The 26,118-nt window shown below is 35.4% G+C and overlaps 1 protein-coding gene across 6 annotated transcripts in view; it reads right to left on the bottom strand.

The window, feature by feature from the left end:
• The window catches only part of CDH18 (cadherin 18), a 909,359-nt gene that overhangs the window by 300,614 nt on the left and 582,627 nt on the right, over nt 1-26,118 (bottom strand). For all 6 annotated transcript variants that reach the window (XM_044779466.2, XM_044779468.2, XM_070519846.1 and 3 more), the window contains one exon: nt 5,891-6,374. In XM_044779466.2, coding sequence (XP_044635401.1) covers nt 5,891-6,118 — 228 coding nt within the window. In that variant the 5' untranslated portion in view covers nt 6,119-6,374. The remainder of the gene's footprint in view (nt 1-5,890; nt 6,375-26,118) is intronic.

Raw genomic sequence — 26,118 nt, 5'->3', positions numbered from 1 at the left:
ATTGCGTGTAACACAACAAAACAACAATAAAGACAAAAACACCAGAGCTAATAAACATTAAAAGAACTATGGGGGAGGGACACACCCGTGAAAGTGTAACAACCTCAGAAAATTCTCTCTTCCTTAAAAGCAATGACTAGTGAGAGAGATTTTTGTTTTAATAATTTCTAATAAGTATCACAACCATTAACATAGTAGGGCTACAAAAGGTTATAGTTTAGGGAGTACTTCTCAGTGAGTCACCATAGTTGACCATTACAACAGGCACTGAGATGGATCCTGTGTGAGTAAAGATGAAAGAGTCCCAGAACTGCTTCCAAGGTGTTCACAGTATACTAGGTGAGGCAGATATCTTAACCAGGGGCTCACAGACATTTCTTGTAAATAGTCATCACTAAACATTTTAGACTTTGCGGGCTTTACTCTCTCTTGCCACTACTCAGTTCTACCATTGTATCTTGAAAACAGCTATATACAATAAATAAATGCATGAGTGTGGCTGTACTCCACTAAAACATTGTTTATGCAAACTGAAATCAGGGTTTCATATAATTTCCATGTGTCACAAAATATTATTTAAAGACTTTTTTCGACAATTCAAAAATGAAAAAAACTGTTTAGTATGCAGTTAATACCAAAACATGCAACTGGCTGAATTTGGCACACAGGCCGTAGTTTGACCCATAATCTAAGCTATAAGCCAGACTTTCTAATATATTTAAGTTAGTAACAGAAATGTAAAGCAGCATCTCTCAGTTTTACATGTAAGGAAACAGAAATGCAGGGAAATGAGGAGACTTGCCAGTTGTAACACAGATAATAAGCAGAGAAGCTATAACTCAAACCCAGCTCTTTGTTCACTAATCATTATTATCTCATGAAGGCGAAGTGTCTACTCCAATGATAGGTATGATGTGTGACATGCATTTTAGGATGTGTGTGATACTTCATATAATATGTTCTTACTTATAATGGGGTTCATTCAGCACTGTTCATCTTTTGAGGAATGAAAAATAGACTATATGGTCTGTGTTAGTTTTTCCATGATTTTTGGAAAAGATGGGAACGCTTTTGTTTTAAAACTGTAATGACGTTATCATATAATTTATTCCAGAAGAAAGAACTTATTTTCCAACAAACGTGCTATTATATCTTCCTTGCCTTAATCCTTCAATTATTTAAAAATATCTTTAACAAGTTCATGAAATATATAAAAAGATCTTTAATTGGAGCCGGCCTGGTGGTGTAGTGATTAAGTTCGTGCACTTCAGTTTGATGGCCCTGGAGTCTCAGGTTTGGATCCTGGGCGCAGGCCTACCATCTCTCATCAAGCCAGTCTGTGGTAGCATCTCACATAAGATAGAGGAAAATTGGCACAGATGTTGGCTCAGGGCCCATCTCCCTAACACACACATGCAAAAAACCCAACAAAACATTCTTTACAGAATTAGAACAAAGAATCCTAAAATTCATATGGGGCAACAAAAGACCCCGAATTGCTAAAGCAATCCTGAGAAAACAGAACAAAACGGGAGGTATCACAATCCCTGACTTCAAAACATACTACAAAGCTACAGTAATCAAAACAGCCTGGTACTGGTACAAAAACAGGTGCACAGATCAATGGAACAGAATTGAAAGCCCAGAAATAAAACCACACATCTATGGACAGCTTATCTTTGACAAAGGAGCTGAGGGCATACAACGGAGAAAAGAAAGCCTTTTCAACAAATGGTGCTGGGAAAACTGGAAAGCCATATGTAAAAGAATGAAAATTGACCATTCTTTCTCACCATTCACCAAAATAAACTCAAAATGGATCAAAGACCTAAAGGTGAGACCTGAAAGCGTAAGGCTTCTAGAGGAAAACGTAGGCAGTACACTCTTTGACATCAGTATTAAAAGGATCTATTCGGACACCATGTCTTCTCAGAGGAAAGAAACAATAGAAAGAATAAACAAATGGGACTTCATCAGACTAAAGAGCTTCTTCAAGGCAAATGAAAACAGGACTGAAACAAAAATCAACCCACTAACTGGGAAAAAATATTTGCAAGTCATATATCTGACAAAGGCTTAATATTCATAACATATAAAGTACTCTCACAACTCAATAATAAAAAATCCAACAACCCGATCAAAAAATGGGCTGGACACATGAACAGACATTTCTCCAAAGAAGATATACGGATGGCCAATAGGCACATGATAAGATGTTCATCATCGCTGATCATCAGGGAAATGTAAATGAAAACTACACTAAGATATCACCTTACACCCATTAGAATGACAAAAATATCTAAAACTAATAGTAACAAATGTTGGAGAGGTTGTGGAGAAAAAGGAACCCTCATACACTGCTGGTGGGAATGCAAACTGGTGCAGCCACTATGGAAAACAGTATGGAGAGTTCTCAAAAAATTAAAAATAGAACTACCATACGACCCAGCTATGCCACTCCTGGGTATCTATCCAAAGAGCTTGAAGTCAGCAATTCCAAAAGTCTCATGCACCCCAATGTTCATTGCAGCATTATTTACAATAGCCAAGACACAGAAGCAACCTAAGTGCCCATCAACAGATGAATGGATAAAGAAGATGTGGTATATATATACAATGGAATACCACTCAGCTGTAAAACAGAACAAAATCATTCCATTTGCAACAACATGGATGGACCTTGAGGGAATTATGTTAAGTGAAATAAGCCAGTTAGAGAAGGATAATCTCTGTATGACTCCACTCATTTGAGGAATTTAAAAATGTAGACAAAGAGAACAGATTAGTGGCTACCAGGGGAAAGGTGGGGTGGGGGGTTGGCACAAAGCATGAAGTGGTGCACCCACAACACGAATGACAAACATTAATGTACAACTGAAATTTCACAAGATTGTAACCTATCATTAAAAAAAACCAAACTTTAACCAGGCCTTGAGATAAATCCAAGAGACATATTTATATGGTAGTTTTGGTGTTTGATCTCTCATGGCCAATACATTCGAGAAAAAAATTATTGATTACAAATTATACATATATATGTACAATTATATATATATTTATGCATGATTGGTATATGATTATACATATATATGTATATGTATCCTATCTGCCATTAGAAATAGATTTATGATCATGGCCTTAGCCACACATAAAGGTCTTAGTAGTGAAAAACATATATTGACCAATGTCAACAAAATAAATTCCCTCATAATAAATCCAGTCATTGACAGAGAAAAGTCTAAGAAAATTATCATAAGACAAGGGAAGTTGGTATGTATCAAAACACTGAGGCTTGTGCTCTTATCGAACGTCCAGTGACTATTATTTTATAATGTGAAGTATAACTACGGTATACAAAATTACAATCAAGAGCTCAAGGAGAATTTAAAAAATCATATATGACACATCTAGAAAAAATATTAATACCAGAACTGCAATGCATGATGATTATTTTATTTCTGTTGAAAAACTTCCTGCTGGCATTTCTGTGACAGAGAGGTGGAAAGGAGACAATTTTCAGCTCTTTGGAGATGTCCCTTCTCAGGCTCATAGAAATTGTAATGATTCTAGTTTTTGAATATGAATTTGTTTATTATCTATTTATAAGTGTTGGATATAAATTTACTTCTTAAATAAAAATAATGGGACAAGAAGGAATTATTTTCAGCACATGTCGATTGTTGAGCTTTGTATTTTTTAATTGTCAAAGTTATGTATATAAGTACGTATGTATGTGTATACGTACGTATTTATATTGGAGGGTGGTGGGTGAGAGGGAAGAATCTGTACAATTAAGTTAGAATTGCTCACAAAAGCAGATTAGAACAGAGAGAAACACTTTGATTGAGGTGCCCAAGCGAGGCAGAGATTAAGAGAACAACATCCTGGGTGTGATTCCTTGTATTTCTTCATCAATACCACAAACAGTAGAACAGATCCTAATTTCCACAGAACCTCCACACACTTGAATGGTTTCACAGACCTCTGCCACCTCCTGATGGGTAAAAAGCTCTCAAACATATGTTTCTTGGCACCCAAGCTCAGAAAGATCGCTTGGAATTGATCTACCTACTGAAGCTTCATCTTTCATTAAAACTAGGTGAACAGAGAGAAAATGAGAAGTTGTCTTATCTCTCCCTTCCTCTTTCTGGCAAATTTTATTTTTGTTTCTTAGTTAAATAAAAATGACAAGAAATAGGCATAACAAAACCTTTTTAATAATAAAATATTTTTTCCTTTTGGTGTACTCCTGAAGGGGAAAAATTTTTTCTGTTCCTTTTTTTCTCCTTTTCAAGGATTGAAAGGATTATAGAGAAAGAATTTTGAAGTTCATAAGAAAAATAACTTTCAAGCAATTCAATATATTATGTTTTAATTTTAACATATTTGTTTCCATTTACTTCATGGAATACTTTGTAAGGAAAAAAGTATATGATGAAGTTGATTCTCTTGTCTCATTTTAATATGCATATAAGAAAATGATAGAATTGTTTCAGATCTTTTTTTGTGTTCCATATTTTGACTCCACAGCCCCTGCCTTGTACAGAAAATACAGCTGCAACCCAGTCCCTGTTGGACGAGGGGTGGAACAGATGGCCCGTGATCCTGTACTGCCTACACATTAGAGAAGCACCAGGATTTGGATGGAGTACAATTTTTTTTAATTTTTTGTACTAACAGTGCTAAAGTGAAAATAAATAGTCAAGCAGGGAAATGGAAGTCACTGAGGCTGCAGTCCCGGAGATTCCACTGCTGTGCTTGCTGTTTCTCCCATAGATACTCAACAAACCTAAGTGTGGCTGCTTCCAACCATCAGTAATTCATCAGAAGATGGCTTCTCTGCTTCTCACTCGATTCTTTTTAATTTTGTTTTTTTTTTTTTTTTTGCGCGTGAGGAAGAATTGCCCTGAGCTAACATCCGTTGCCAATCCTCCTGTTTGTTTTTGCTTGAGGAAGATTAGCCCTGAGCTAACATCTGTGCCCATCTTCCCCTACTTTGTACGTGGGGTACCTTCACAGCATGGCTGATGAGTGGAGTAGGTCTGCACCTGGGATCTGAACCAGTGAACCCTGGACTGCCAAAGCAGAGCACGTGGACCTTTAACCACTGAGCTATGGGGTGCCCACCCCTCCCATTCTTTACCCTGGAGGCTAGATGACACATCCTTAAACTGCCCTCTATTACTGAGCACACAATTTCCTAAAGTGTTTGACAAGCCATGATACTGTCTTACCTGTATTTTTGACAGAAAGGGAAGTTAGACTGAAGTTACTGCCCATTTCATCAAATTCATTCTTTTGGGAATTTTTAAAAAAGTGTACACCCAGTGTATTTAATCTACATTTAAAATTTTTCAGCATTGTCATGGAAATTAATTTGGAAGATTGGAGAAATATCCATATGCTTTTAAAGATTTACTTGAATTTGAATACAATCTCTGTAATAACTAACAGAAATGTATTAAACATCATGATACAGTGTTTTCTTTTTAGCATCCTGTGCATCAGCAATAGATAGTAAAAAGTTTTAAATATCAGTGTATCAGTAAACGACATTGTGAATTCCAATATGCATTCACAGTAATAAAGACAAAATGACTTAACTCTGTGTCCAGTTAACTGTTTCCATTTTACGTGAGAGAACAGAGAGAGCAATATGCTGGTAAAGAGCACTCAGTCTAGTACATATGGACAAACGTTCAAGGGGATGTGACATGATTGGTAAAGTTCATTTTTTACAATCATTATTTTGAACTGTTGACTATAAGTAATAGCATTCTATAATATAATGCACTTCACGTTCCATGTCTCTCAAATCCAACTCTAACTCCATCCTCATCTCACCCCACAATTTCCTAGAAAAGGGGAAGAAAAGACAATGAAAACTTACTTTTCCAACATATTGTGGATCTGGTCCCATATGTTCTTCTAAAACAAAGAACTGATTCCAAACCCATCCCCTTTTGGGACGATGGTGGACTTCGGTTTCACCCTCAATGTGTTTGGTTTGGTTTCTGGTCACCTTGATGGAGCTGTGGTGAGCAGTTCCATAACACCTCTGCACAAAACAGAGACACACTAGGACTGGACAGATGCAAGATGTGCTCGTAATTTTCATTGTAAGATAACTTTCCAGCTAACAGTTTTCTTTCTTTTCCTTGTCAGCTACAAATGCTTAGTGAGCATTCAAGAGAGAAGCCAAAGCATCTTTTGGAAGGAGAGTCCAAAGTAAATTGTTTGGCATGTCCATGATTTAACTGCCCATCAGGGAAAGGTCAGACTACATTTACATCCTGAAACACTTGGAGAACCAAAGCTGTAGTTGTCTGATTCCAAATCTTCACAATAGGTGAACACGGGCAACCATTTTCTACCTAATGGAAAAAGAGAAAATTATATACATTACAAAACACGGTAGCTTAAGTATTTGCTTTGAGTGCAAATTATACTATTTTGTAGTGTGATGCTGACAGGCAAAGAATATAAACAAATTCTTTTGGAAATACACACATACATACAGATAATCATACATAGGTTTGCACACTGCACACATTTTTCCATGGAGACCTCCCTATCTCTACTGTTAATTCTCAGTTGTATTTATATATATGTATTTACATATATGTATATATATATAATTGAGGCTATTTATATATATGTATTTACATATATGTATATATATATAATTGAGGCTATATATATTCTTTGAAACAATGGGAATGCAGCCCTAGGGAGGGATGAAATGCTCAGAAATTGACCATGAGTATGTGCACATGTCTGAGCATAGCATGATCTCTTACAATACGTGATCTATTAGGGACTCCATGCAAAGTACACATTTTTTGTTTGTTCTTGTGTTTATTTTGTTTTTGCTAGATGTGATACAAATGCACTACACAAACCACACATCAGTTACCTACGATATATGACTGAGTGAGCTTCCACAAAATACTTTCTAGGGTTGAAAATTGTCACAGACCATCACAACAATCAAGCAGGTCCTTAATTTGCTGCATAAGTAAAATAGAAGAAAATAAAGCATAATAGAAAAGAAGATGGCTGAAAAGACTGTATGCAATTGAAAGTTACTCCACACTTGGGGATCAGATTGGCACAACTGAATCTGAGTGAGAACACCAATTGGCTGAATCATATCTTGCATGGATTTGATAGGCCTGAAGATAATACTCCCGAGTGCCATCTTCACATATAGGCAAGACCAAGACGGATATTCAAGCTTGGAAATGACACCACACATAATTCCAGCAGCTATGTAAACAAAGGTGTAAGGAAGAAAAGAATGGTGCCAAAAATAAGAGGTGAAAATTCTTTGATTTTCAAATAAGAAATGTTGATGACTTGGAATTAGGTTTTAGTATAATTGAGCAATCGAGCAAAACTTGAGAATCGTTTCTAGAAGACAAAACACAGGATTTGGGAGAGAAAAGGAGAACTCTGAAATTCTTAGCTTACTGAAAACTGTGTAGTAAGTTTTGCTGTATTTTTATGTATGTGTGTTTCAATATGTGTTTAGAAAATTATATTGATTCAAGATTATCACTGTTCCATCTAGTAATAAATATTAGATGAATCACTTTCTCATTCCATAAAATTCACCCGTATAAATCAGCACAAATTGAAATGTAGCTCTAAATGAATTACAAGGTGGTTCACATGACAATACGGATTATTTTAAAATTGAATATAAAGAATCAGTCAGCATAATTCTTTCATACAATTGAGAAAAATGTTTACACTGAGCAGGGAATAAAAAAATCACAAATCCCAGAGCAATCTGCTTTTTTCTCAGTGTCTCTCCCCATAAATTAGGGTTAATAATAATGCTTACTTCACCAGTGGTACAAGAATTGTATTGGATTAGAATTGAGATTTCATTTTAATCATCTGGCAAATATAAATTGAAGTTGATAATGTTTTATGAAGGCAAAGACACATTTTTCATTAATTTAAATTAAAATGAATCAAACACTCTAACAGACAAAAAAGAACAATATCATTCTAGCTCCAACTTGGGACAAAATACTGGAAAGGAAGTGAAAAAAGAGATTTTCTTGTCTTTTTTTGACAATTTACTTACAACACGAATTTACGTGAACCATCTAATTTCTCTGAGTCTCAATTTTCTCACTTACTAAAATTTGTGGCTTGAATAATTACTTTTAATATTCTTTCCAGCCTATCCAATAAGTTATTTGGATAATTTTATATTAAAGTTTTTTATTTATCAAAAGATTCTTAATTTTCAATCACAGATTACAAAAAAGAAACCTAACTAGTCTTTCTTCTTAGAAGTCAAGTTGATGAACATATAAAAAGTGTTATCTTAATACATTCACACCATTTGGTGTGATTTTTAAAGGAAATTAACGTCTCTGGCCTTTATGCTAAGTTGTTTAACAAAGCATAATTCAGGAGTAGAAGGTGAAGAGAGTGGCTTTTGTGATGCATTATAGATATGTAGAATAATGTTTTCTTTACAAGAATGATCCTGTGTGGCATTCCAAAAATACCTAAATGCATTTTAATCTACATAAGCATTATATGTTTATGAATCTCTATTATGACAATTACCAAAAGTGATAAATAAGGCTCTGTGGACGAAAGAGCAAGAATAAACATCACTACCATACTTTTGAAAGCGATTTCATTTACTACATAGTAAGAGGACAGAACTCCAAATATGCACGTTTTCTGCTCTACTTCGAGAAATTCATCCCTGCCTAGGTTAGAAAGAATTAAAATGCAAATAATAAAATAAACCATTGATTGAGACTAAAACAACATAAATATGTTGTAGACATTTATCATTTTTTTACTAAGCAACATTCAAAAACCCTTCCTGCTTTCTTGGAACTTCAATATTTGAATTCTGATGAGCACAGTCCCAAGTTTGATCTCTGAACATCTATGGACGAGATACGTTCTTCTTCTAACCTTTCAGTTAGAACTTGCACCAATGACATATGCATGTTAATTATATGCTCCAACACCCTGGAGCAAATGATGGATGGATGTAGGGACACTGAGAAATTTTTCACAGCGGTGGTAAGAGTCTCAAGGTCCAGATGTAACAGTGGTGAGTCCAGCAGTTCTGAGGAACAATGTCCAGTGGCAGGGGCATGAATTAAGAATCATTCTAACTACACAGTTACAATGACAAGTACATGAAATGTTTTCTTACTGCCTAATTTCTATTGGTTCTTATTTCTTGCCAAACCTGATTCTTAAGGCCCCTCATCAATTTTCTTCCAATAAACTTATTTTACACAAAATACACAATATTTTTCCAGTAAATTTATTTGCTGCTTTCTATGGCCAAAGTTGACTTCTGTTTGAAAATAAGAGCTTTCTCTCATAAAAAGCATCACTGTTATAATATTCCAACAAAGTAGTAGTTTCCAAATAATGCATTGCATGCAATAGTGTGTAAAGGAGACCTCTCACCTCTGTTCGGTACCTAATCTAATGACTTAACATTGCTTCCAGAGACTGGTCCCCTTGCTTCTGTAACTACTCCCTCTTCAGTAGTAAAGTTAATTACACTGTACTATGAGTCAAGAGGCATGACCTCGAATGTTCATTTTGCAGAAAACTACTACATTTCTGTGAACTTTTTATTCTCTGAGTTTCACATTTCTCATTTATGAATAAATACATTCACTGAATTATCTTTAAACATGTTCAGCTATCTAATTCTTTGAATGTATAATTTAGTAACCTGTGTATCATTCACAAATGGCTTTTCTTACTTACCCAGAGTTACACACATCACCCAAGATTAAACAACAAGCCACTCTAAGTTCCTCAGTACACTCACCCCCGCAGAGATCTCTGAGGAAACACCATTCTCAAAGAAAAGGATTCTCGCATTTACCCCTAGTGATATTAATTGCAACTCGGGCCTTTGAATTAGTTCTTAATTTATAAACCTGGGACTCCAAAGAGGTCTAGAGGATGCCTCTATTGCCTTTTGTTAAAAAGAAGATTCCTTTGTTCCTTTTTCTAGACTTGAAAATATCTTCGTAAAATATACTCTGTCAACTTTATTTCATGAATTGTCATTCCATTCTCCCTATATGTGGGTGACATAAGATAGTATTTCATGTGTTCAAAAAATCTAGGATTGTACTTGCCACCAACTCCTAAATTCTAGCATTATATAAATGACAGGACTTTATCTGACTTTCACAGAGCAAGCCTAGCTTAAGAAGGAAATGTCAAAGAAAAAATATAACGGAAAGTCCACACTTTTTGGAATTACTTTCATTGTGAGATATTAGGTATCTTTTGTGGAAAAGTACATATCAGTGGGAGCACGGCATCAGTACACAGAAGCGGGGGCTTCCCAAACCTTTGTCAAACCTGTAAACCCATCAGATTAGAAGGCTGTTCTTTATATGAGGTGACTCATCTTAAAAATAATGGAACTTAACTTTTCCATGATGAATAATTTAAAGCCATCATACTGTCAGACAGATTTAAATATAAGGAAATTGATATTATGTTTGCATACTGGAGTACTTAAATAAGGTGAAAGTTACAAATGATGAACAAAAGCCATTTTTAAGATTAATTAATAATTATTTATTACTTACCTATGCATGCATGCATATGCATATGTGTGTGTGTATGTGTGTTTGTGTTTGTATGTGTGCACATTCAGGACATTCTAAAACCTTAAAGTTATCCTTTGGGTTTGTGATTACAGGCATAACTCCCATTGCCAATAAGATGCATTCTCAGCTATATGCCTGACCCTGGAACTATGGTTTCCATTATTTTCAGATCCAATGATCAACAGTATCAGTATCACTCTCTTGTTCTAAGTGAAGTTCTTGTTCAATTTCTAATGATATTGACTTCTGAATTTTTGTTTTACCTTCCTATCCTTTACCTTCTATTTTTACTATTTTATTCATAACTTTGTTTTATTCTCTCTCAATTGATAATTTATCTGTTTAATACTTAATTTTGCTCTTCTCTATCTGTGTCAATTGGATTAAATAGCTCTTGCTTACAGTCAAAATGCAAATCCTCATACACAACATGGAATTGTGGAGGGCTTCATCTAAATTTGTTGCAAGGATATTTTCTAGGTTGATTCCCAAATCAATATTTTCAATTTCAATATGACCATTTCAGAATATTCTCATAGTTCCAAGGTTTGGATATAATAAATTTCATTTGCTTAAAGTAGGTATATATTTAAACATATATAATATATTTAAAATTATCTTAAAGTGTGGCTCTAAAATATGAAATATCTAAATAACATAAATCAGAAAGCATTAATTTTTGCATATTCTGTTTTTCTGTAGGAAATTTTCATTTAAATTCCATGGAGACAGTGATGAAAACACTGTGTGCACATACAGGCATTACTCCCTTCCAGGGCTCATTAAACTCCATTTGCCTTAAAAGTCTTACTCTCCAGCCTTCATTTAGTAAAACCTATCCTCCAAGGCCTAGACTAAAAGGTGTTTCTCCATAAAGACTTCTGTGTTGGGGAGACAATTCTCTTTGGATCTTTTGTGTTTCTGCACATCTTCTGAGCAAGAGGCATTGACAGCTTTGTTTCCTGCTATCTTTTCAAGGATATTTGTATACCAAACAGCCTTGGAAGAAAGATAGAACCTCCCTTGGAGACAGAGGGTGGATTTGTTTTCTGACTGGATTGTGAAGATAATGTCTTCCTCCAGGACAAAGATTGGAGAAGGGTGCTGGCTGGCCTCATATATGACGGGGATTCCAAAGTTCAGGGCTCCTTAATCATGACCCAAATAGAGGTTTCGTGTGGCACACATCAGGGCTGCGTTGTTTTACCCCACAGCATGTGAGAAACAAGAGGAACTTATGCTGCCTGCTGCTATTGGTAATAGAGTCTTTTGTCTCTGACCCAGAGTTTCCTATCTTCTGGCAGCATCTATAAAACTGTGGTAGCCCAATTTATTAGTTTGAAAGTAGGGTAAAATCTTAAACTCTTCACTTGACAGACTGGATATCATAGTTCAACGCAACTGCTTGCTTCTCTAAATTATCATAGCATTTACCTAATCCTTTCTTACTATTACAGACTAGCATTCAAAATATTTATATAGCTGCTAGTTAACTTTCCCTTTGGATCAGATTTTTTTTGAGTTCTCACACCATGTTTACCTATTTTCCATCTCCTGTGTTGGCTACTGAAGCACCTTTCATAATGTCGCCAATAAGTAAACATTTGTTGAGTGAAGGAAAAAACAAATGGGAAATAAATTAATTCAGGGTTTGTGCAGCAAGAGTGGTATTAAAATATCAAATTTCAACTTAGAATATTTAATGGTAACAATGTGAAAACTTTTTAAGAGCATTAGTTAACATTATACTTTGTTTTCCATTTAAAAGCCTGTCACAATCAAAGACGCATTAAGTACTGGATAACAAAGTTACATTTTATCAATAAAATCCTGCTTTCTCACTAAGTTCCTTTTAATACAGAAGAAATTAGGGAAGTCGTTCAAACATTGAGCCAAATGTGCATTAGTAAACTTTGCAATGGCATATACTGTATGCTACTGTGAATAATATCTTATTCACTTTATGTAGTTCAAAATACATGTATGAACATTCCTACTATGTTGACTAAAAAATATATATAGAATTAAACAGAGACCATTCACATGGTCACTATTCTTCTGTCTCAAGATATACTCCATTATCATTAGATTAATGCAAACATCTTTATATAGAGTTGAGTTTTATTTTAATATTTTATATTCCAGAAATTATACATATAACTAGGAAGAGCAATGCCCTGAAGGTAAATACAAATGTAAGATGATATTCATGATACTGGCACATTTGGCCACAATAGCTAATATCATAGAATTACTTCCAATTTTCAGGTTGCTGATTCTAATAATCTTAATGCCTAGTGGACATTATTGACAAAATTAGAAAACAAAAAAAAGAAGAAAGTGATGGAACCAAATGCAATGTTTCCTTACTTATCTGTATACTTCAGAGTGTTGAATAGATGTTTTGAATTTCTTCACGTCTTTCAAAAGTATTTCCACCTATCACACTATTTTATACTTTGTTTATATTCTTCTACACACAGTCATGCATCAATTAACAATGGGGATATGTTCTGAGAAATGCACCATTAGGCAATTTCATTGTTGTGCCAACATAATAGACTTACACAAACCTAGATGGTATAGCCTACTAGACACCAAGGCTATATGGTACTAATCTTGTGGGACCACCACTGTATATGTGGTCCACTGTTGATTGAAGCGTAATGACATTACATTATAATATGACACATGATTGCATATACACATGTATATATATATGTGCCTGTGAATGTGTGTGTATATATAAATATTCATTTCACATGAAAGAATTTCATGAAATAAATTTTAAAATGGTTATTCAGTTTGCTTTAAAATACCAAAAAATACTAAAGAAATTGTACTGGAATAGAGACCTCTAGTGGCCTCACAATCTGGTTTCTATCACTGAGCACCCTATAGGTCTTGCCAAGCATACGTCCCCCTACCCCATTGCCTTAGAACAAAGACTACATTTCCTAGCCTGACTTGTAGCTGAGTATGGCCCATTTACTGAGTTCTAGCCAAGGGCACATAAGCTGAAGTACTGTCTATTAACTCCTCAGGAAATTTCCCTAGAAGACTGCCAATATGTGCCTTATCTAGTCTCTCCCTTTCCACCATCTTGACGCTTGAATCCTGAATGGGATGACGAGAGCTCCTTTGGACCATGAGAATGAGGGTCATGGCCTGGAGATAGAGGAACCAAGCAACTTGAACTCAGAGAACGCTTTAGAGCAGAGCTGCCACATGAGCCTCTGGCTGCCTTCCTCTGAGATCAGTTAAGGGAGAAAATATTTCAGTCTCTTTAAAGCCACAGCTATTTTGTGCTTCTGTTACTCAGAGCTGAACTTAACCCTAATTTAATGACCATTGAGCTGAAACAGGATATTTTTCATGGCTTTAGATTTGGGGGAAGGACTGAGAAATAATTCACGGAGGAAAGAAAGAAAGAAAAGAAAAATCAGAGGAAAAAAAACATGGGAAGATGAGGGATGACACTCTATTTTAATTCCAGAGAACTTATTTCCGGTGATGGTCTTCTCTGCAACTTTTATCACAATTATTAAAATGTGCAAGTCTTATTTTTCTCTCTTTCCTCTGAAGTCAGAAACCATGTCCTATGTTCTTTCTGGGTCATCTACAGCACAAAGTACTGTGCAATGCAAATGGAGGGGGTAATACTTGTCCAAAGGACTCCCTCAAGGCCTCTCCCTTTGAAATCTATCCTTAGCTACATATAATCTCCTTCCCTTCCTGCTTGAAATTCATCCAAGCCTTTGTAGTGTGTCTAGGAGAGAATCAAATAACTTTCACACAAAATTCATGCCTTTTCAATATTTGGCACCTTTCCATTTGCTCTCACCTTCAGTGTCTGCCCAGGAAGCACCATGACCCATTCATATTTTACCAGGCTCACTGTCTCCGGACTATGCTGTGCTCTAGCCATCCTTTATGCAAGGTGTTTCTTCTAAATGTAAACCCCATCCCATTGTTTAAATGATGAGTGAATCACCAGGCCCCCACGTGAGTCTTCAGAACCCATCCGCTCTGCTCCCAAGGCTGCCTGTTGTCCCTATTGTCTTGAAGGAGCTCAGAACACATCATACCAAAATATGGTACTCTAGCATATAAATTATTTTAAGTTAAAGTCACGTGAAAAGGAACAGGTGCATAAAGGGCACTCCGACCTTCCTCAAAGCAGAAGATAAAATCCCCACATAAAAGATGTCCTCCCTATATCAGAAGGTAGGGAACAGTCTCATCACCAAGGATGGGAAATCAAGGCTAAGCGAAATCTGTACAAAGAAACCTTGCTAAACTAACTCTTATCTTTCTAGTCACTTCTCTATCCACACAACTAACTAGCCCAAGCCCCTTTGCCTTGTCAGTTTTTCACAATTTACTACACTTTGTCTAATTCAGTTATAAGTGTCTGGCTCAAACTGTTTCTTTGGATCTTAATGTCCTTGCGCAAGTCCCATATTAGGTAAAACTTATATTAAATAAATTTATATGTTTTTCTCTTGTTAATGTCTTATTACAGAAGCATCCGTCAAGAACCTAAAAGGTAAAAGGAAAGTTTTTTTACTCTGCCACAGTCACATTTATCACAGGAATTATGCATTCCCTGGTCTATCGTCCAAACCAGACTACAACCCCCTGCCAGAATTTAAATTTAATCTCTATATCCTCAGCGATTAGCATAGTCTGGTGCTCAGTTAAGAATCAGTTGAATGAACAAATAAAACCAGGTTTGTGTTGTATCAGTTTTCAGCATCCCATCTAGTTATCATGTGACCTTAGCCAAATTTTCTCATATGTAAAATAGATCTAATAACCTCGTGGAATCTCTGTAAGAATTAATCAGAGTTGAGAGTTCCTGGATGACTCAGTCAAAATCCACCACCACTGCTGGGAAAATGAACATCAAAGTATGCCTCTTAAAAGTAAGAGTAGCATGCTCTTGACATGAAATATTATGTTATATGCATCATTTGCATGTAGTAATGGAATCATTTCCCATGATCTGGATATAAAAAATATTTTAATTTAGATTTTATATTTCTTGAAAATCAATTAAAGCTAAACATTAAGAGAAAGTATTTGCATAATGTCTTGATAATGAATATTTAATACTTGTGTGCCCTTTCTCTGAGCTCTAGTTTTCTATCGATATAATGTATGGTATTTGAGTAATTAAAAAATGTTTCCCATTTGTTTTGAAAATATACATTTTAAAAAGTAACTATGTAAATGCCCCAATTGATGCTGCCCAAAAAACTACTTAGTTGGGTGTATAATAAACCTACAATGGAATTGAAGAAATTTAGCTTCTCTTTAGTATGTTTTCTTCAACCATTTCTATAGTAAACTGGCTTACCTTTTCCTATAAAATGTAAGAATATGATTCTCTTTTTTGGCAGCTATTTCAGTTGCTTTAATTTATTTGGAAGCTTGTTGGCTTAATTAAAACATAATATATAACATCTCGATTCCTATTTCTAAGAAAATTAAGTGTTAAAATATTTTAGGATGCCAAATTTGTCCCAAAGTTTCATTTAAAATATGGAGTCAAATCAATTTTGAATTAAAAACTGTGTTACAGATAGTTTTCCTCAGAAAACGTACATCTGTATGAGCAATAACATTGTTTAACTTTTGAGATATTGCCCTTCTGAATTTTAGTTAATGAGAAAATTTGATAAAATGTCCCAAGCAGAAAAAGGTATGTGTGGTGTTTTCATACATATACATAAAATATTACGGTCAAATGGTCTGATGACTGATAGATCTTTATCTCTCTATTCAGTTTCAAATTTACTTCCTACCATTACAATCATACTCTTACCAATATAGTCAACTCTTACATCACATTGCAAGCTTATTATATCTACTTGGCTACACTTTAGCCCTAAGACTAACACTTTAGCCCTATGTGCTATCTGCCTGAAGAAGACAAACAGATATGTGCACTGGTGGCACCACAGCTTCACAGTCTCCAACCTTGAAAGGTTCTCAGTATTCCTTTATCCTACTACATCACAGAAACCATATTATTTGTACAGTTTTTCTAATTATAAGCCACTTGTCAATTTCCGTAAACTACACAAACTTCTTAACAGACCAAGAAGACATCTTATCATCAGCCATCCCCCCCTATAAAACTCTGACTCTATATGCTCAAGGATTATAGTAATTTGAACACACAATGCTTGTTCACATGCAGTTGCATGCTCTGCTTCTTCTAAATGCATCTCACAACTTAAGCCCTTAAAACTTGTATATTCATCTTTCAAACACAAGCACCATTCCTTTTCAGTCTCCCCAGATTGCAACCCCCTACTACATGACTTAGGTCCTTCCTCTTCTCCGCACCCATAACACATTGTAAACAGCATTTTATTTTGTATTATAAAATTTTACCACATTTTTTTTCTCAAACTAGACTGTGAACTTCTTAAAAACAAGATGGGTATTTATTGTTATTTCTCAAATATTTGGAATAGAGTGAATTAAAAAAAAGTCCTTTGCATGATTTTCCGAATCATCCAATAACCAACATGAACTTAATCTAATAGTTTAAAAAAAACTTAAATCACCTAAACTGCAATAGAAGCTTTCAGAGAAATTTGAATTTTGATATGATTCGATGATTTATAATAGATCCAGTATTGCCAACATGAAACAGTCTATTGTGGATGCAATACTGCAGGAAAATTTGCCACCTGCTATTTTGTATTCAACAAAATATTTTTATCAAATTCTACTACATGCAAATTGCTGTACTATGGTCTTTCAGGATAACAAGATAAAAAATGGAAATGAAGGCAGCCCATAAAGTAACCAGTGTTTGATAAAAGAAATAGAACATATGTGAAAGGGAACAAAATTTGCCACCACAAAATCTATCTCTTTAACGTGAAGATTATTTTAACCTGATTATTTTTAAGAAACAAAAGACTCAGGAAGTTTTTCTTGTTACCTCTCCCTTAATTGTTTAAAAGGATTCAGATAATAAAACCTGTCTCAGGAAGCAAGCTCTCATCTTAGCATAACATGAACCTGGTGGTGGACAGGGAGGAACCCAGAGAAGCCTGTTTGTTGGGTTCCCCTCTATGTTCTTCTGTTTCTGTGCAGCCAAACACTTGTTTTCCAAATGTTTGCTCCTTTTCCCCTACCTGAGAATTGCCTTCCTTCCCTTTGAAGTCTCCCTCCAACCCTAACTTGTTCTTCGTCTTTAGCTGAAGATGATATTTAAGGTGAGAGTTTCAGCCACTTTGAGAAGTTACTCAGTTTTCCTGGGTTTCTCTCAGATATACACATTATTAAACTTGTTTTTCTCCTGTTAATCGTTTCACATCAATTTAATTCTTAGAGCAGCCAGAAGAACCTAGAAGGGTAGAGGCAAATATCTTCCTCTTCTACATATAAAATAACTAAAATCCCATATTGCTGTAAAAAGTTGTATGCTACATTATAATGTGTATGTGCATTCTCATATTCTTTATTATTTGATTTTCACAGGAATACTGTGAGGTAACTGGAAAGTGATAATATACTTAAAAATGTGTGAATAAAATGCAAAAAGATTTGAGATGAGAAATAGCATCCTCTAAATTTGAGAGAGTTAAGAAATTTTTAGGAGAACACATCATTTCATGTGAGTTTCATGGGTTTCACTCAAGGATTTTGATTTGAATTATTATGAAACTCATTTAATCAGTTATTTTTTTCATCATTCAGCAAAGATTGAATATCTATTATGAGCCAGTCTCTGCTCTAATGCTGGAGATTACTGATTAACTAAAAATGGGTGTTCTTGTTATTATATTATGTTAGGGTTGGTTAAAAAAGTAGAGAAATATACAAAATTTTTTGGTAAAAATATGTATTATGGAAGGAAAACAAAATGAAAAACAAAAGAGTGTTTTAAAGGCAAGTGAATTTAGGGAACTTCAAAATGAGTAGGCAGAAAGAAGGCCTCTACTGTGGGCCTAATATTTGGAGATCTGAATCACAAAAGATCAGATGTAAATATGTAAAGGATAATCATTCCAGATAGAGAAAACAGCAGAAGCCATGGTTCTTAGTTCAAGATGAGCTTACAAAAAGCAAGAAAGTGAAACCCAGCTGTGCTCAAGGATAGTGGAGCTGAGGTTGGAAAGGGGTGAGCTATAGCATCAGAGACAGACAGGTCTAAGAATACCAAGAGCCTTTGAGGATACTGGATATTTCTGAGGCAGTGTAGCCCTATGGATAGGAACACATGGCTTTTCTTTCTTTCTTTTTTTTTTTTTTTGAGGAAGATTAGTCCTGAGCTAACATCTGCTGCCAATTCTCCTCTTTTTGCTGAGGAAGACTGGCCCTGAGCTAACATCTATGCCCATCTTCCTCTACTTTATATGTGGGATGCCTGCCACAGCATGGATTGCCAAGCAGTGCCATGTCCACACCCAGGATCCGAACCGGTGAACCCCAGACCGCTGCGCCACCAAGCTGGCCTCCACATGGCTTTTTATTATTACTATTGTAAAAAACACATATATGAGATCTCCTTCAACAAATTTTAACTGTACAAGATAGTATTGTTCACTATAAGTACAATGTTTTATAGATTTCTAGAGTTTTTCATCTTGCATGATCGAAATTTTTCATCTGGCATGACTGAAACACCCATTGAACAGCAACTCCCCATTTACCCCTCCCAAAGCCCCTGGAAACCACCATTCTCCTTTCTTTTTTGATAAGTTTGACTACTTTAAATACCTCATGTAAACAGAACCATGCAGTATTTGTCCTTCTATGTACAACAAGCTTATTTCACTAAGTATAATGTCCTCAAGATTTACCCTTGTTTCATCCATGTTGTAGCATACAATAGGACTTCCTTGATTTTCTTGGCTGACTAATATTCCTGTGTGTGTGTGTGTGTGTGTGTGTGTGTATACCACATCTTCTTTATCTGTTCATCCATTGATGGCATTGATGGACGTTTAGGTTGTTTTCACCTCTTGGCTATTGTGAATCACACTGCAATCAACATGAGAGTGCAGATATCTCTTCCAGATCCTGTTTCCATTTCTTCTGGATAAATACCCAGAAGTGAGATTGCTAGATCACATGGTAGTTCTATTTTTAATCTTTTGAGGAATCTCCATATTGTTCTCCATAGCGGTTGCACCATTTTACATTATCACCAATGGTGCCTAAGCAATCCCTTTCTCCACATCCTCGCCAACACTTGCTATTTTTTGCCTTTTTGGAAGTAGCCATTCTAACAGGTGTAAGGTGATATCTCATTGTGGTTTCAATTTGCATTTCCCTGATGATTAGTGATGTTGAGCACCTTTTCATGCGCCTATCGGGCATCTGTGTGTCTCCTTTGGAAAAATGTCTATTCAGATTCTCTGCGCATTTTTAAGAAGATGGTTCTTGATTGCTAGAGTTGTATGAGTTCTCTAGATATTTTGGAAATTAACCCCTTATCAGATATATGATTTCCAAATATTTTCTCCCATTCTGTACATTACCTTGCATTTTGTTGATGGTTTGCTTTGCTGTGCAGGAGCTTTTCAGTTCAATGTAGTCCCACTTTTTATTTTTACTTTTGTTACCTTTGCTTGTGGTATCATATCCAAAAAAATCATTGCCAAGATTGATGTCAAGAAGTTTACTGCCTAAGTTTTCTTCTAGGAGTTTTACACTTTCAGGTCTTACATTTAAGTCTTTAATGTACTTTGGGTTGACTTTTGTGTATGGTGTAAGAGAAAGGTCCAATTTCATTCTTCTGCATGTAGATATCCAATTTTCCAGCACAATTTATTAAAGAGACTATCTTTTCTCCTTTGTGTATTCTTGGTACTCTTGAATATCAGTTGGGTTTATTTCTGGGTTCTTGATTCTGTTCCATAGGTCTATGTGTCTGTTTTTATGCAAGCACTATACTGCTTTGATTGGTACTGCTTTCTAATATGTTTTGAAATCAAGAAGTCTGATGCTTCCAGCTTTGCTCTTCTTTCTCAAGATTGTTTTGGTTATCCGGGTCCTTTTTGGTTCTATATGAATTTTAGGATTTTTTTCCATTTACATAAAAAAATGCCCTTGGGATTTTGGTAGGGGTTGCATTGACTCTGTATATTGCTTTGGGTGGTATGGACATTTTAAAAATATAAAGTCTTTCAATGCATGAACATGGTAGGTCTTTCCAATTTGTGTCTTGTATTTCTTTCAGCAGCGTTTTATAGTTTTCAGCGTATAAATCTTTCATCTCCTTGGTTAAATTTGTTCCTAAGTAGTTTGTTATTTTTGATGCAATTGTAAATGGAATTGTTTTCCTAATTTCCTGTTTAGATTGTTCATTGTTAACATATGGCAATGCAACTCAATTTTGCATGTTTGATTTTATCTCCTACAACTTTCTTGCATTTGTTTACTAGTTCTAACAGGTTTTGTGTGTGTGTGTGTAATCTTTAGGTTTATCTACATATAAAAACATGTTATCTGTGATTAGAGATAATATTTGTTTCCTTACCAATTTGGGTACCTTTTCTTTCTCTTGCTTAATTGCTCTGACTAGGACTTCCAGTACTATGTTGAACAGATGTGGTGAGAGTGGGCATCATTGCTGGGTCCTGTAAGCATTCTGAGACAGAAGAGACAGAGGCCAGTCTCTTAGGCAGTGCCCTCAAAAGATCAGAACATTGGCGATAATGGCCCACTTTTTCCTTGCCTTCCCCAGAGAGAAGCTGGGAGCTTAGAGTTTGCTGCCAATTGCATGGTGCTGTTCCAGGAGGAGGGATTATGGTGAGAGGGTGCTACAAATTTTCCTACTGACTTTTATGTGTCTGTTTTCACACTTGCCTGGAGTGCAGGAGGGTCAAAATTGGTTTCTGAAATTCTCATGACGGGAATTTGTATATTGTTGAATCAGTGTCTCCAGCGGAGGGAGGAGGATCTGGGGCTTCCTATTCTGCCATTTTACTGATATCACTCAGGGCATTTGACTTTATACTAACTGAAATGAGAAGACACTGCAGAGTTTTGAGGATTGAATAATATAAACTGATTCAAAAGAACACTCTGGCATTCATGGGGAGAATGGAATATGGGGGAGTAATAGGATTAAATGAAGAAGTTTGAAAACTACTTCAGAAGGGCAAGTGAAAGATGATGGTAACTAAGAATAAGGTACTAGCATGGGGGGGATAAAGATTGATAGATGGATTAGCTAAGACTATATGTTAGACTCTATGAGGGTTGGATTAGAAGAAAGATAAAATTCAAAAAGAATCATAAGAGGTAGAGAGTAACTGGGTAAGAATGACGAGTTCTGTCTTCAAACTTAGTAAATGTGTGCTACCTATGAGGCATCTGATAGGAGATGCCACTTGAGTGGGCAGCCAACTAAACTAGCCTGGAGCTAAGTGGAGAGGTCAGGACAAAAGGTATTAGCAAAAAGGACAGCAGGATATTGACGTAAGTTTATTCCCGTGAGGGAATAAAGTCATGTTGGAAGAGACTGAAGCTGAGAAGAGTGTAGGGCATAGGGTTCAGTACTGGAGACTCAACATTAAGAGTTAAAATCAGAGAATCAGGAACCTGTATAAGAAATAGAAGAAATATGTAGTATGGTGGGGGGACAAGTAGGGTATCATAGAAGCCCAGAGAACAAAGTATTTTAGGGGGAAAGGATAGCACACTAATTAAATCAGTCTTAATTTATACAAGACCCAGATAACATCAACCTACCTTTCACAATGAATTTATGTTAATATGTAATTATAGAATGAGGCACAGAAATTAGCCTTTTAAATATAGATACTGCATGCCACATAATGGGCTATAAGCTTAAAGCCATTATCTTATTTAATTAAATTGTTTTGTGATCATTTTCTATTTGAAGACACTAAGACATACCTTTGAAACAGCTTGCCCAAGAGATGAGATTTGATGACAGTTCTATTTGGATTCAATGTCTTTCTCTAACACTGGACTTCAAGACATAGGCTTGAATCATTATGCTCTGGTCTCCTTGCCATTGGTCCTTGAGATGTGAGTTATTTGCCTTCTCAGAGCTTCAGTTCCCTGGATGTTGAATGAGTGTGATAGTAGTTACCTACCCTGTGAATTGTAGTTAGTACTATATGAGCCAAAGAAGATAAAGCACTGAGAACTCTTTCTGATTCATAATAAGCCCTTGAAATGTGTTAGTAAGTAACATTACTATTTTTATAAGAAGATCTCATTTCAGCATTTGACTCATAGTTATCTTTATTACACTTTACTCTTTTTTTCTATCCACAAAATTTAAAGATAAAGATAAGGAAGGCCTTCTGGTTATCAGATCTAGTGTACTAGCCTAAAATTAAAAAGTAAATGTGTGCACTATGATAAGCAACTACACATAATGTTTAGGATAAATGTGATTTTTCTTCCACATTACCATTATCTATATTTCTGCCAGCTTAGAAAAATGAAAGTCATACATATTCAAATGTCTCCTAATAACTTCAATAAGATAATGAGCTTATGGTTTAAATGAGTCTGATTCTCCTTTCCTTGCAAACGAGGATAAACTCTAGACACAACCTCTACATAGATGGAGTTTTTAAGTGGCAGAGAAATTTTCTTTTGAGATGTTGATTTATGGTAAACCAAAAGGACATAGGAAAATTGTAGAGGACCATCCTCAACTATTTTGTTATCAGTCTCTCAGACCTATAAAAGCAAAATTAACCCTAATGTTTTCAAGGTGTTACTAAATTTTGAGAAATTAATAGAATGAGACATTAAATATCTAATTTATTTAGTGTGGTTAGAAAGTAAAGGGTTTTACTTTTACTATCTGAAAACTCATTGAGCTTTTGTCTGCAATTTGGGGTTCATATTCCCAGTTATTGCATCAGCCTGTTTATGCTATTTTATAGTTTTTAGCAATTAGAGAATAAAGTAGGTAATATGTTTGCATAATGTAATCATTTCAAAGACTAACTATAAGGAAGGGTCTCCTGGTTGTAATAAGTCCCTGTGGACATTCCAGTTAACTCTTGTTGGCTACTAAAGTATGACTTTGTTGAGTCATGGCGAAAACAAAACAAGAAAATTGTGTAATGTTCTCCAGAGTATTGTTAGATAACTTGCTGATATGTTTACGTGGGGAATCTGCCACATTGTTAATACAATCACTACCTTGTGGTCCTATAAAAATAAAGACTTTTCAGCTGATATAGTTTTATTGGGAATATTTAGAAGCCATTTATATTCACTTTGCAAATAATTAAGTGTATATATCTAGATCTAGATTTTTATCTTGAAAACATTTATTGTGATGATGATTTTACTACTTGCTATTATAAAAGTGTTACCTGCTCATGGTAAGAAAATAAAATAAATAAATAAAAACAATATAACTGGGTATAAAGGGAAAAACAAAAAAAGAATAAAAAACTAAACACAAAAACCCTGTCTTTCTTCCCTTGACTGTAAGTTCTACTTTCCATACATAAAAATTAATATGCATATATAGTCTTGAAGACTTGAAAATACATCACAGTAACTAACAGCTATATTGACAAACAGAGCATAAATGAAGTAAGAAAGCTAAATTGACATTCTTTTACAGTAACAAAATCATGTTATATTAGTATTTTGTAATTGCTTTTTGCCATAACATTAAACGCATTTTCCATTTACTATAGATCTAACTTGTTATTTTTAATTACTGCATATCACACAGTTGTAAGAATGCATGATAATTTAAATACTCGCTATCTTACTGATGAACATACAGACACTGTACCCTTGAAAAGCAGCATATACTTTCTCAAATCAGTAGACAACAATCCTCTTTCATTTCAAAAGATTAATTTAAAATCTGCAAGTTTAAACCAAGGGAAAATCAGGCTTTTAGTTTATTTTAGAATATTCTGTGTTACATGATGAAAAATAAAAGCAATCTGTTTATGTATTGTGTCTCTATTAGTATGTACATGTTGATAACTAAGCTCATTTAAAATGTGCTTAAATAGGAAAAAAAGGATTATTCATACTATTTCACCATATCATGTAACTTTGTAAATTATCAAAATAGAGAGTAAATTCTTCATTATATACCCTGTCCTTCTTGGAGATTCTATCTGGATTAGCCAGGTGGTAGACCTGAAAAGCAAGGCTGATCTGAGTTTGAGTCTTGACTCTGCCCCTTATCATTAGTAAACTGGGCTATCTAGGCAAGCTAAACTTCCACTAGCCTCTGAGGTTGCATACTTGAAATACGCATAATAACAATTGTTCAGTAGTAATGATAAAATTATTACTTGAGATAATATCTCCAAGAGCCTTATAAATCTCTCAGGTGCAATTAGGAATAACATGGTTGTCATTATTACCAGGAAAACAATGATCACTCTATTGTCTTCCTTTGGGGGGGATAACCAAACAATTGTGGAACATCGTCCTGCAGGACTGGATCATGGGGATTCACATGTGAGCACATACATCCAACCAGGAGAGGGTCATGAGGTCCTAAAATTATTTGTTTCACATCTGCTCTAATAGCTATATTGAAATTCATATATTCTTTAGTTCCCATTATCTGTGTGAGGAGCCAAACTTTTTATATTCCTCAGTCCACGCACATGAAGAGAGGCAGAGAAGAAGAAAGAGAAATCCTCTTGTGTCTTTTTTATAAGGACAGCTATCCTATTGGATCACTACCCTTATGATCCCATTCAACCTTAAGTACTTCCTTAGAGGCCCCATCTCCAAACAGAGCCACACTGGGGGTTAGAGCTTCAACATACGAATTTTGGGGAACACTAACATTCAATCTCTAACAACGTGTAATCCCTAGGATCTAAATTACATGTAAGGGCTTCCAAAAACTATAGGAATGAACCTAAGTACTTCCCATGTGCTACAAGGAAGGGAACGGAGGCAAGGAACCATTTAAAGAGATTTCAGAAGCCAATGGAGTAATTAGTAGTAAATCTCAGCAAAGATAAACTTTCTGAGGGTGGGGGTGCACAACCAGGGGTTAAACCTTAGCTGCAATGGGACCTTGAGTGGGAGGAAGGTGTCAGGTTGGCACAAAAACCCTCCTGGACCCTGTATGGTTCAGCAGAGCAGAGGAGGCAAGACTGCACCAAGAATCACACACAAACATGGTAGATTTCCTGAAAGCAATCTGTCTCTAGCAAGGGATGAAGAGTCTTAAATTGTAGAAACCAACTAATTCAGACAACTATAGTGCTAGTCCCATAAATATATGAAGTTATAATGTGAGAAAACAGTCTCTCTTTTTTTTTAACCCATGAAATCATAAAAGAAAAGAATGTTAAAAACCAATTCATAGGGGCTGGCCCCGTGGCCTCATGGTAAAGTTCGGCACACTCTGCTTCCATGGCCCAGGTTCAGTTCCCAGGAACAGACCTACACCACTTGTTGGCAGCCATGCTGTGGCGGTGATCCTCATACAAAACAGACGAGGACTGGAACAGTT

The sequence above is a fragment of the Equus asinus genome, chromosome 10 (genome assembly GCF_041296235.1).
Source record: "Equus asinus isolate D_3611 breed Donkey chromosome 10, EquAss-T2T_v2, whole genome shotgun sequence".
NCBI classification, from domain to species: Eukaryota; Metazoa; Chordata; class Mammalia; order Perissodactyla; family Equidae; genus Equus; species Equus asinus.
This window is presented reverse-complemented; position numbering and strand designations above follow the sequence as displayed.